This window comes from Antennarius striatus, chromosome 9 (assembly GCF_040054535.1).
Source record: "Antennarius striatus isolate MH-2024 chromosome 9, ASM4005453v1, whole genome shotgun sequence".
NCBI lineage: Eukaryota > Metazoa > Chordata > Actinopteri > Lophiiformes > Antennariidae > Antennarius > Antennarius striatus.
Window position 1 is genome coordinate 18,231,452 of NC_090784.1, and position 13,849 is coordinate 18,245,300.

At 41.4% G+C, this 13,849-nt stretch overlaps 1 protein-coding gene across 8 annotated transcripts in view; it reads left to right on the top strand.

Moving 5' to 3' along the window:
• The first annotated feature begins 1,123 nt into the window (after nt 1–1,123).
• Nucleotides 1,124–13,849, top strand: part of arhgef1 (Rho guanine nucleotide exchange factor (GEF) 1) — a 34,308-nt gene continuing 21,582 nt past the window's right edge. For 2 of the 8 annotated variants that reach the window (XM_068324687.1, XM_068324689.1), the window contains exons 1-2: nt 1,168–1,205; nt 10,671–10,738. In XM_068324687.1, the coding sequence (XP_068180788.1) occupies nt 10,712–10,738 (27 nt within the window). In that variant the 5' untranslated portion in view covers nt 1,168–1,205; nt 10,671–10,711. Of the gene's footprint in view, nt 1,206–8,918; nt 8,940–10,670; nt 10,739–13,849 lie in introns of those variants that run through there. The other 6 variants (XM_068324690.1, XM_068324695.1, XM_068324691.1 and 3 more) reach the window with 6 other exon arrangements.

The window sequence follows — 13,849 nt, forward strand, 5'->3', positions numbered from 1 at the left end:
AAAGTTTATAAATAATTTATTTCAATAAACATCACCAATTTCATGTTCAAATAACGATTCAATCTCATCCAAGTTATGAGTCTGATGTTTGTATGTATTTTGAATTTCTTTCTTCAATTAATTTTTTTTCATCTACGGGGCAAAAATACCAGCTCATTAAAAATGTGTGTGAATGAGAGGGACCCAAGTGGAAGAGTGAGGTGACAGGGAGAAGAGATCAAGAAGGTGGAGGATTCTAAGGGTCAGGGTCAACAATCCAGAGCAATGGAGAGTGTGGAAAAGAGGTGAAAAAACGTGTCCAGGCAGGATGGAACGGGTGGAGGAAAGTGTCAGGTGTGATGTGACACAAGAGTTCAATACTGGCTCATGTGCCACACAGAAGAATGGGACCGCGCCAAACCACAAGATGGCGCTAGGAGGTCATAAGAGAAAAAAGTTTGACGACCTTATACTATAATCCCAACTGTTGCCTTTATGTGAACGCTCTTTATTTTCCATTAGTTTTAATTTAATTTGCTAAAATATACACCATCTGTTCAGAATGACTCCACATGATTGTCTAAAATTTAATTCTGGAGAGATAGTGTATAGGTCACATAATAAACACTAAACAGACTATTGTTTCGTTTTGGATCAATTAATTAAAGAATAAAATAATCGTTCCGTTTAATTCAATAGGCTCAAAAATGAATACAGATGATTAAAAGGAAGGGCTATGCAATAAATGATGAGTAATGTCGAAAATGAGATAACAATTGTCAAAGTACTATTAAAACGTGTGTAAAATGTGCAAAATATTTATCTGAACTCAGTACTTTGACATTATTTACTAAAATATTTTTTAATTCGACTCGTTTCAGCGACACACACACACAGCGTAAACCGTGAGAGCGAGGGGACCGGTTTAAGTGTAACACAGTGCGGAAACAAGCACTTTAAACTACTTTATAATTGGCAGCTGTGAATCTTCACATAAGTAAATATTTACATAAAAGCCATTTCGTATTTATTTAACAAGTGTTTTCCTCAACGATTCTGAAAGGTTAAACCTTAGTTATAAGAAACCTCTCATCGATGCGGTCTTTTTTTTTTTTTTTTTTAATGTGTACTTCCGCGTACAATGTTTTTTTCCTCCTGACACAGGACAACTTTCGAACAGGAAACCTGTCGGACGGCTGCGACTGTCGTTTTCTCTGTATTTACGGGTGAGTTTTTTTTTTTGTTGTTGTTTTTTTTTTGTTTAACCTTAAAACTATGTCGGGTGATGACAAAGTTTTTTTTTTTTAAGGAGCGTTTTGATTGCTGTGTGTGGTGAATTGTAAGCGGATAGTTGTTTTAGCGGTAGTAATGGCTTACCCCCCTGACGGAGCCCGAGCAGCAGACGGTCTGGTCCTCATACAGGAATGTCCTCGTCTGATTTCACCTCATCGTACCTGAATGGAGAAGAAAAAAAATCATTAATTTACTAAAAACATTCTATTTTTTTAATAAACCCACAAATATTGGGTCAGAACATTTTTTAACAGCTGCAGTTTTTGCGGTTGTAACAACTTCAGGGAAGTTCGGAAAGTTTTTTTTTTGTGTGTGTGTGTTTTTTTTTGTCCGTGTGTGTTTTCTGCTAAAGCTATCTGGGATTTTACGATTCGCGTTTTAGGTTTTGATCCCAAAGTACAAATCACTTTAATATTCTCCCCGGGAGTTATGTGGTGGCATTTGTAGTCATCGGCGAGTTTTATAGCAAGTGACCTTGTGAAATGTTGTGCTTTCTGATCGTCTTCACAAGACTATCCGTCTGAAATGTGTCATAGCACCGGAGTAGTGTGGTTATTACAGCTGGCTTTCCTTTTAAACACCATTTTTAGACATTATCCGCCTCAACTTCCATTAACTTCACATGGACTGATCACCGATCTTTCCTCTTATGTAATTATCAATATTGATTTTGTCCTAGATGAGAGGTGCAGACAAACCCCCTGCACAGGATGACACTAGCCCCCTCCCTGCCCCATCTACCCCCCACCCCCCATCTCCTCCCCTCTGTATATCCTATACCATTCATTCATCCAATCAGCCCATATGGAGTGTGTGTGTGTGTGTGTGTGTGGGGGGGGGGGTGCTCAGGGCAGACAGTGCTCAGTAATTAGTGTCTGCATATAATTGATTACCCATGATGATTTTGCCTTGTGAATCAGAGGACACCGCCTGTGCAGAGCTGGGGAGGGTTTCTTTGCACTCGCAGGAAATGAGCAGGTTGCAGTACTTTCTGTACTGCATGATCTCACTGAACCTAAAAATGGGAGGCCAAATCATTTTTGGTTGCCAGTAAAAAAAATTTCCCCCTTAAAATGCATGAATTCCTCCTTCAAAATAAGCAATTTTTTTTTTTTCGACAAACTTCCCACTGGGGTTTGTTTTAAATTTCTACCTGTGTGACTTTTACTCCTCTTATATTTTTCTCTCAAAGCACACGCTCCCTCTAAGTAAACGTATTATTCTGCTCCATTACAATAACAATTACTTTTACTGATTGCTTGGTGGTGTCCTGTGTTGAGGGCGTTGCAGCTGGCAGATTCAGAAGCTGTGGCGTTTTCCCCAGCCGCCCTCTGCACCCCAGAGGCCCCATGTGAAACAGGCTCTGCCACTTCCTGTTACACTCTGCTTGACTAGAGGAGCACTGCACTTGTCATCTCTACCTCTCTTTGCGTTTTACAAGTGTGGACTTGCCTGGAGCCCAAAGGCTACCTTCTCTTCCTTTTAAAGGAATTTTGACTGAAAACTAGGTTGCTGTGCCGCTCTTTTCCTTTCCTGTCTCTCACTCTCTATTGTCAGGGGCCTCACCTACTTCATACGTCCGTCAGATGGTGAGAAGATAAAGTCAAACCAGGCTTTGGCGAGGCGTAGCAGTCGTCGTTAGCGTCTATTAGCCATGCTCAGCAAATGGAATGACAGGTAATGGTACCCGTAGTGAAACAGCCAGGAGGTGTCTGGAGGGCCTGGAGCTGTGTTGTGGGATAGCTAATAATTTACTGTAGCCAGTCTCAGACTTCAAAGGAGACGCAGGTATTCTTCTCTGGCTGTAGTTAGATTGACGCACAGGCAGCAGGTAATGAGAGACAGAGCAGAACGGCGCTTCTTCTCCCTGCGGGTCAGTGGTGAAATCTCCTGATTCCTCCTGACTGAGCCCAGCAGGTGAGTTGGGTTGAAGTTACAAAAGTATGTGAGCGTGTATGTGTTTGCACAAGTGTAGAGGAAGGTTGTTTCTCCGTACTTCACCTGTAATCCAACTACAACTCTGACAACAGCCAATGTCAAGTCTGTGAAAGTTGACACACTGCTCGGTGTCGCCGTGTTTCTGCAGCTGGAACAAATCTTACACTGACCACTTGCTTTATAAAGTACATTCTCCATTCCCCCATTGACATGCATTCATAAAGCGATGGCCGAGGCTGCAATGTAAGGTTTGCAGCCTGTTCCTCAGAAGTGATGCAACCCCGTCTGGCAGATTGCCCCACTGTGCATCAATGCTCATTCATTCAGACATAGACACACACACTGATGGAACAGTCAACCGGAAGTTGTTTTTTTTTAAAAAATCAATAAATAGTTACTTAATTGAATTTCTAGAGACTGCTCTGATGACAACAACATTCAGCATCACCCCATTGGCTGTATTTGGACTCTTTTTTTTTTAATAGGCAATTTTCCTTCGCAGATGCTGTCAAAACATTCTAAATATAGACATGACTGTGCAAATAAATGTTTTGTTCATTGAGTGTATTTGTGTAACTAATCTAATTAGACTCATAGGATAGTATTAGAATAAAACAGACAGAAGTAAAGTCATCAAATGAAAATGAAGCTCAAAAAAGCTCAAATGTCATGACTGTGTCTGTTCCTGTTCTTTCTATGACAAATAAACTGACCTAGATTTTCACAGTTGGTGTAACGTTATATTATCATGCTTGTGTTCTTTGCTTGAGCTGAGGGCGTGTGTATCACACACAAACATCGATTGTTGTTGTCAAGATTACTGTTTGGTACTCATGTGTTATCAGCTCATTAATTTGTAGCTCAACGTATTAACCTGACAGTCTCTATAACATCTCTACTGTCAGGCCTACCAACCCCCCCCCCCCACCCAAACCCAGCTCGTAAAACACACGACCCCCAACCCCTCCAAAAAAAAAATGAATGCAGCCAAATGTCAGAAGACTTACATGCCTTCACACGTAAAAACAAGGAGGATTTTGTGAGTGTATGAACCTGGGCTGTGGCAACTTGTTCCTCAACCTCTGGAAAAAAAAAAAGAGTTGAAAATGGAAAGAATTACATCCGTTTTGTGTGAATCAGAGAAATGGCTAGAAAGTCAGAGAAAGAGCTCTTTCATTTGAGGGTCAGGGTGGAAAAAGCGAGAGTAGACTCCGTGGATGATGTTTACTCTTGAGCACAGAATGATTTCGGGTGGATGGGGGGGGGGTGTCGAGGTGAAAGGTCCTCCTGTCTGTCCAAGTGTGTGCAGACAATCTGTCTGACTGTACGGGACACACTCGGGCCCTTTCAAATTAAAAGGAATCTTGTATTTGTCATTTCAGGAGAACACTATTGATAATGTCTCTTATTATGTAACGAGTCATTCTTGTTTTTTTGAATGATGCCAAGTGGTTTTTTTCACTTCCAATAAAAAAATAATGATCAACTTGGAGAGAAAGGGGACACCCCCCCCCCCTCCAAGAAGAACTAGGGTGGAAAGAACCTTCTTCCTTGATGGATGCATCAAAACCAGAATCCGAATCAGGTTTTTGGCCAAGTTTGTCCACACAGAAAAGGAATTTCACTCCGGTTTGATTTGGCTCACAAAGAACAAGATGCCAGGAATTTTAGGTTAAAAAATTGAATAAAAGTGTGGGTTGTTCCAAAGCCCACAGCCATCACTATAGTCTGTTAAATGCAGCCTCGGGTTGTTCATTTGCAGATCCAAAACCACATCATTTCTAATTAAACTGTCAGTAGTCAAGTTGCATGCTGGGTCATGTAGGCAGCATGCAACTTGAAAAGAATAACTCATAGAATGAAGAAGATTATCTGTTTCTGTTGGGGTTTTTAATGTGTGTCTGCAGGTGTAGTTCTTAATTGGCAAAATACTAAACTTCAATATTTTGCCCGTATGAACTTCAGTGTTTGACTTGAATGTTAAGCAGCCACATTTGGAGGGATTATATCATCCTGGTTATAAATTTGCCTGTGAATTTAATCGTTTGATTTTTATGACCTCAGAGATAAAGGTGGAATAAATCCTTGATGCCATGTTAATCGTCTGGGGGAGAGCTAACAGGATAGGGAGGGAAAGAAAGAGAGAAGAATGTTGCATTTCTGTATCGCAGACTGTTGGCATAAGGTTAGAATCAGGAAACAAGGTGACCTCAGGAACGAGTCCAGAGGTATTTTTGGCCTCTCTGATGCTGGGCAGATGAAATTCCTCTCTGAAATATCGTTGTGGTTGTTTGGTTTCACGTCAGAATCAGCACCCTAATGACAGCTGGGCAGAAAATAAATAAATTCACCCACTTATATACGCACCCATGCAAGCACACACACACACACACACACACACACACACACACACACACACACACACACACACACACACACACACACACACACACACACACACACACACACACACACACACACACACAGATGAACACAGTTACTGTGGGTTGCAAATCCATGCCAGTCGATTGGCTCCGGCCTGTCGACTGTTCCCCTGAAGCCAGTGACCTCCATATGGAAGGCAGGGAAAAAGAGAGGATGGAGGGGTAGGAGTAGTTTGTGGAGTGGGATTGTTGAACATCATCCTCAAATCTCTTCTCTGAGATCGGTGGCGGTGTTGGTGGGGGACTGTTTTCAGCATCATAAACCTCTGTTTGGTAATATCTGTTCAGCTGATATCACATAATATGTAACGAGAAGGTCAGTAATTCTCTGCAGCGGTTGTGTTGAAATAAAAAGAAAAGGTCATAGCTGTAAAACTACAGAGGAGACGTGCCAGTGGTGCAAAAAGTCATTTTAAAAGGTGGAAACCAAGAGGGATTCAGCTGTATAATTCCTTTGGATTAAAAGCTGAAAACAATGAACAGCATATAAGGTGGGATCCAGTGAAGCAATGAATAGACCTGCCTGTTTTTCCCTGCCCTGTTGGCCATAATCTTATTTTAGCCACTACGTAATGGTCGTTAAATTACATAATTGGCCCTTGTCTGCCAGCCATGAATGCACAGGCTGGCTCAGAGCACCCGCACAAGGAGCCGTTTTATTTTAGGGCCTGGAGGTGGAGGAGACGAAAGAGGGAGGTTAAGAGGGACGGGGAGAGAGAGAGAGAAAGGGAAAGGAAACAGAAGACATGGAGAGGTGAAGAAGAAAGGATGTGGTACCGAAAGAAATGAAAGAGTAAAGTTTGAGCGATTTCACCGTGGAGGAGCCTCCTCCTCATCCTCCTCTTCTCACATGCCGATGTCACCCCTCCTCTACAAACACGCCGCCGTCCTTGTTATCTTCGGTGGACCCTCTCCTTTGTTTGCTTACAGTCAATGTGGCCACCAGATTTCTGCCATTCCTGTTGCCCTTTTAACTCTGTGAATTTTACTTACATTCAATCACATTACTAAGCCTTGTTATCTAGAAATGTCTTATCTCTGTGAATTCTTAGGAACCTTATCTTTCATCAAGTCCGTTTGTAGAATGATCAAAAATGCCGACGTTGTGGATGCAGAACACCGTCGTTTCAAGTTTGACACTCACTTGTTGATGACATCATCCGGTCGAGCTTGTTTTGCTCTCTGCAGATAATTAAATTAGCCACCGACTGTTTATCGCTGTTGAACTCGTCAATGAGCGTTTATCGCCGCCATCATCATCATGGATCATTTACAACAAAGTCAAAGCCCTGCTGTCGGCGCATTTTGTCGTCCAGCCACATGAAAAAGGAGAGTCGAATAAGATTTGAAGCAAAAAGTTAGCCATCGAAACTAAAATATGGGATCAACCCTAGAAACTAAAATAAAACTGATGCAGATGCCGATTGATCAAGATTGATTATTTATAAAACCTTATAAATAAACCTAACAGTACCACTAAATGTGCATAAAATTAACAGATGAAGAGGATTAAAGTCATCGATCACTATTATTTGTGTGGTAATCAGAGGTTTAAATTTCATCATGACAATCCAAGCTATTAGTGTGTTCCAGTACCTGCAGCATTCAGCAGTGGAACAAATATTTTCATGATTTTAAGAGTGTTTCCAGTTGGAGCAGCAGAGATGTTCTAACCAAACCAAGACCTTTGTTTAATGTTATATGGGATATTTGCTTAACAAATAATATCAACATTAACATTAAAACTTGCTTCTAGCTGGAAAATATTTAAGTACCACCCGACTAAAGTTTTCTTTCCATGATGACAAATGAAAGGTTACTATTATACTCACAACTGTAAATGCGTCAAATTCAGCGTCAAATTTTAAGGCATCAAGAAATCTGTAAAACTTGTGGTTTCATTATTGGTATTTTTGTGCTCAAGCATGTACAGTAAATGCATGGTAAGATGTCGTGTGTGTTTCGGTTTAATATGCAGACAGATTGCAGACTTTGGAGTGTGTTTTCACTGCTAACTCCCTGTTAACTGTTCCAGCTGCAGTCAGAAGTCAAACTTGTAGTTTTTGCTCAAACAGAGTTTTTGGATGCTTCTTTGTTTGTTGGATTTTCTGGAGTTTCTCAAACTTAATTTTCCACAGCCGGGTTTTATGTCTTTCCACTGGTACTGCTACTTTGTTTTTCATTTCCTGCTGCAATGTCTCCTTTTCAATTCATGTCCTCTCTCTCTCTCTCTCTCTCTCTCTCTCTCTCTCTCTCTCTCTCTCAATAGGCCCCTTGCTTCCCCCCCTCTGTTTAGTCTGTAGGGTTCATATAAGCTAGTGCCTTCAGCCACAGTCATGTTTGCCACTCCTTGTAAGTCCTACATGTGAAATAACAGCACACAGGCCTTGACGTCTGCACATGAAACACATTGGTTTATTGGGTTTTGAATTAAAAGCTTAAAATAAATGTGAAATACCCACTGAGATTCCAGTATGGCCGCAGCTTTACTTATTTACCGGTACGTAATGTGTGTTAGTTGCGGTCTATCCATCTCCGGGCTGTCATAGTAACAGGATGCTGATATTTGGATAATATACATGTAAATCCAGCGGTGGTAGGCCACACCTTCTGATTCACACCCTTTACTAGGCTTTCTGTTCCTCATTTTGACATCGTTTCTGTTCGTGCTGTGCTGTGACTTCCTGTTCTGGTTACTATAATAAATGTAGAACACACAGGGACTGCAGGTCACTTTGATGCAATTCTTCCCGTCTTCATTTTCCCCGCCTCGTCTCACTTCTGCTGTCTTTCTCTCCTCTCGATCTGCCTCTCTGCCTTCCTCCACTCATTCAATTTGTCATATAAGAAATAGCTCTGATAGCTTCCTGAGGAAATTACACCCACTTCCTGTCTGTGTGCCTCCCCATTTACCACCTTCCACTCCCCCGTTTTAAAAAAAAAAAAAAAAAAGTTGTTTTTTTAAATTTCTTCTTCTTTGGTCGGAAGCCTCGGGGAGCAGCGACGAGAGCAGCGGCGGGGCTGTTAGGAAACCCCCCAGTCTCTGCTAATGAGGCTGTGGCCTGATGGGAGAGCCAGATAAACAGCAGCACAAACACAGCATGCTATAGCTATTAGCTGTCAGGGTATTTTTGGACACTGACTCCATAGCATGCAGAGGACAGGACACAGTCCATTGTGACCATGTTTAAGAAGAGAAGAGACCTGTTCCTATACAATGGATTCTGAGGCCAGGTGTATTTAGTGATCGTGACTGAAGTTCTAATTCAGTTTCCTCACCAGCTGGTACGTCGACTGACTAATTCTTTCCACACTTATCACTTTTTTTACATTTCCTGCACACGATTGACAGCAGAATCACAGTGTCTGTGTTTAACCTTTATGCTGCTGAGCTAAAAATGAGGGGAGAATCCGCTTGTAGTTCACTGAACTGTCGGTCCAATGTTTAGAATTTTTTATGATGGTCACAGGGCGGTCACAACCTCAAAGGTTGGGTTTTTTTTCTTATACTATCCCTTTGGGTAACAGAATTATTCCTGTTTGCTTTGAATGACTCAAAACAATGGGATGAATGATTTCACTGTCCGCCATGATTGAATGATCATTAACGCGTCATCTCTACCTACTTCCTGTATCACTGACGGTGGGCGTGGTTTTAAGTTACCAGTGACGTCAGAGTATCGGAGTTCAAATGAACATTATTGGGACCAGAGTAGAAAAATGTCCATGTTGGTGAAGTCAGGGACTTTTTGTTGAAAAATGCTTCACATCATCTGAATATTTGATCCATTTGAAGAGTAAATGTAATTTATTTTTAATATTAAATTCTCTCTACTGGAAAATTATATCAAATAAATTGTTCAAAGCAAAACATACAGTATACTGTGTATATAATGTGTCTAGGTATATTACTGATATATGATAAGGTGTGGACTTTGCTATTCATTCCGTGTGTGCAGCATCGTCTCTGTTATCGTGTGTAAAGATCAAATCTGACATTGTTTGTCATGTGTTCTGTATGTATGTCAATATATGCTTTCTTTATGTCTCGTGTACGTTCATTTTATTGAGTAAAGAAAAACGTGAAGCATAGAGGAAGTGGTTTGAAAAGCAGAAAGTAAATCACTCATTCAGCTGATTGATAACTGGTTACATTCCCATTACAAGCCTCGTTGTTCAATACCAATATTTCTTTTTTTTTTTGGTCCAAACAAATTGAACTATTTTTGACATCACATCACATGTCTTCCTCCACCCAACCATTCATTAGAATCATTTGCATCACCCACAACAACCTACGTCACATTCGTCAGGCAGTTCACGGTATTCAAACTCACACAGATGCATGAGTGCTGAAGGTATGCCTGACATTTTGTTCTGGAGGGACGGGCTGTATTTGGTCAGCTGTTCACCAGCAGGTTGTGAACAAATGATGATCACCATTGTTGTTGTCATCGCCCGTCTCCTGTTTTGTTTAGCAACGCTGGTGGTGTTGGCTGATGACGACATCATTCAGCACGAAAGATTATGCAAGCAAAGCCCCATGAATTCTGATCCGACTGCTCCTTTTCAATGCAATAAATGCAATTCAATATATGTATGATATATATATATATATATATATATATATATATATATATATATATATATATATATATATATATATATATATATATATATATATATAAATAATGTATATTGCGTCTTTTAAAATGTTTTCGTGCAATTTGTATGTTTCGGCTTGCTCTCAGTAGGATATTATTTTTATCGCTGGTTTGGCCGTAGTCAGCAAAGCACTTCAATCATAAATGGGTTAATGCTGTGTTTATTCTACGTGACAATAAATGCTTCTACTCAGATGAACAGGTAATGTGAATCTAACTTGTCTGTGATTGGCTCTAAAAGCACAATGTCCGTGCAATTCTACTCAATACTTTGTGGTTCTACTCATGAATTGCCTGTATTAATGAGAATTGTCTCCTCGTCCACCAAACCTGTCGCCCTCCTCTCCGACAGCCACCCACTGACAGGTGTGGGGGGCCCCACTGGTTTGCGGTATGGACACTGAAGATGCCCATTTTGGGGTGAGGTCACAGTTCAGCTCCACTCTTCTTGGTGTGAGGGGGTTGTACTAAACCTGCTAATTGTTTTAACAGCGTCGCAGTGAATGTGGGGTCGGCATGCGAGCTGATGTTATGGTGACTCGGTCATTTTTTTTAGGTTGTAACCTCTTAGTGACCTGGTGGAAATATGAAGCGCTAAACTGAGCTGTTACTTCATCTACATGTTGTAGAAGCTTCTTGAAACAGGTGCTGTTTTGTCTTTTGTTGATGTACAGTATTAGAGCTTAGCCTGCTCGACCCGGAGAGGAATGCCTCTGTAAAGACCATTTGTCATCAAACACACACACACACACACACACACACACACCCTGTAACGGCATAGGAATGACTCCCTCCCACATATGGGCTCAGTCTTAACACACACACACACACACACACACACAAAGGCACGCACGCTTGATGGGTATCATTGGATTGATGCCACCTGACACTTGGTTAGTCCTGGAATGTGATGGGAGGAAGGGGGGAGGACAGGGTGAGGGTCAGCTGCTGACTTATAGGAGAATCGGGGCTGATTCCTGAACCTCTGGGAAGCATCCATTCAAATCCTCTATTCTTACCGTCTCGTCTTTATCAGCCCTTAAACATGCACCCCAGCTCATATTGGCGATCATGCATTAAGGGAGACGAAGGGCTTCCGCTGGTGCTCAGACCGTCTCCATCTGTCGTCTGAAACGCACCACATGCCGGGATGTCGATCACCTTCACGGCTCCTTCTGGGACGGGGGAAGCGCTCGTTCCTGCCCCTCTGTTTTTCTTTAAGTGGAGAGCAGAGTTGACCTTGCTCACTTCCCTCCGAGTAACCACAATTAGCTCTCTCTGCCCACTCCAATTTATCTCTGAGTATTTATTACAGCGACTCCGATATCGACTGAGACATAACAATAACAAGGGATCGGCCCCACATCTCCTGTGATGAGGAGGCTGTCATCACTCAGAGGGGCAGAAGTGAATGAGGAAGATTTTTTTTACAGGAAACTCATTTTGACAGTTAACTGGTTCAGAAGAATATAAATAACTGATTTAAAGGTTAAACATTTAGGTCAGTTTACAGCTAACGTCCCAGGAGGGTGTTAAGGTCGTACCCCCCAATGAGGCTCAAAACGGAAATAGTATCATCAAGGTCCGTCAGGTGTTTTACATATAATACAGGGGTGTCACTCATTTCCACCGAGGGCCACATCAGTGTAACGGCTGTCCTCAGAGGGCCAGATGTAACTTATAAATGTAACTAAATGTAACTCAGTGTAATGTAAAATAAATGTAGATAATCCCTAATGTTAAATAACTCTGAATTTATTACTTATTCAAGTTACAAACATGCCAGTTACACAGGAAAATAACATCAAACACAAGTTAGAACATTAACTATGTCAAGATTAAAACGGGCTTGACTACTGGATTATGGGAAATGTAGTTTTCTGTCAGAGCAGACTTTTTAAAATCTTTTTTTAGACACTCAGACTATGTATGCTCTCGCGGGCCACATAAAATGATGTGCGGGCCACATTTGGCCCCCGGGCCTTGAGTTTGACACATATGATATAATAGATGGAAATGCCCAAACATCCTACCCGGTTTTTTGAAAGTCCACTCAGCAGTTTTTGTGAAATCCTGCTAACAGTCACACTGACACCAGCGAGAACACAACCTCCTGAGCAGAGATGAAAATGAACAAAGGATTTCTGGTTCCTTTTCTGTAAAAAAAATAAAAAGCCGTTTGTTGTTAGCACCTGTCATCAAGACCGTTTACAGGAAAACAGGTTTTTGCCCAGTGCAGCATTTTGTCTTTCCACCAGGAAACAGATAAATCTACTTCTGCATGACGCGTCGGTATCGGTGATGACATCGTGTGACACGACCTCTCAGGTGTCTGGTTTAGAGGGTGTCGGACGGTTTTTGTTTTGGTGAGGTGTGTGTATGTGAAAAAGAGAAGCTGTGTTTGTCTTGTTTCTACGTTTGTGTCTCTCTTGTTTGGCTAACCCCCCACCCCCCCCACGCATGTTGATCCAAAACTGACCTTTCACCACCCGCGGCCCACTGGATACGGCCATGAATGAACACATTATTTCTGTCTGTCTGTTCCACACACTCTCACTCTTTCTCTCTATCTCTGACTAAAAGCTCAGTTTCTCTTTACAGTCCTCACCTTGATCTTATCGCTCTGCTCACACACACACACACACACACACACACACACACACACACACACACACACACACACACACACACACACACACACACACACACACACACACACACACACACACACACACACACACACACACACACACACACACCTACTTACTGTATCTGCACAACCAGACAAATTCATTCATATGGTCAGACTCACCTGTTGAACGTGCAAATATGCACAAGAACACACTTGTTTTGACTCAGAAAGTAATTTATTTGTCAGAGAGACGCGGTTCAAGCCCTATCCCATGCTAAATAGCGTATTACCACATTGTTCTAGAAATACTTCTAATAAATGAGTCATTACACAAAATATCACAGTTATCGATAGGGCCAGTTAAACTAAGTGAGGTTAGACGCTTTTAGATTTTGCCTGGTTCAGTGAATCAAGCATCGCACAAATGAAGTAATTTTATCACGTTGATGTTGCCACAGTGCTCTTCTCCACTCAGCTTTGCTTCATATTTTGCAAGTTAAATTCTACAATATTAAAAAGCTTTCGTTGTAACGGCATGCGATATTGAAACAATGTTTGACTTCTGACAAATATTTTGATTGTGATTATAAAGTAGGCAAATGTTACTGGCATGTGATTATAATACTGCAATAAAACAAACACAAAAAACATGATTTACATAAAATATGGTGGCTAAAAATGGTATTCACAACTTGCAAGCAGGTCCTGGTGAAATAAAAAACCCCATTGCTTTCTAACAGCTGCTCTAGGACTTGTCTTTGTGTAAACTGGATGCACTTGATTCATACTCGTTGCCCCTTTGGTTCTTTTCTTGCCCCCTGCCCACACATGGTGAAAGACGATGGTAAATTTGTAGCTCTTTAAGATAAGTGTGTGTTTGGGTGTTCCTCGGTAGCATC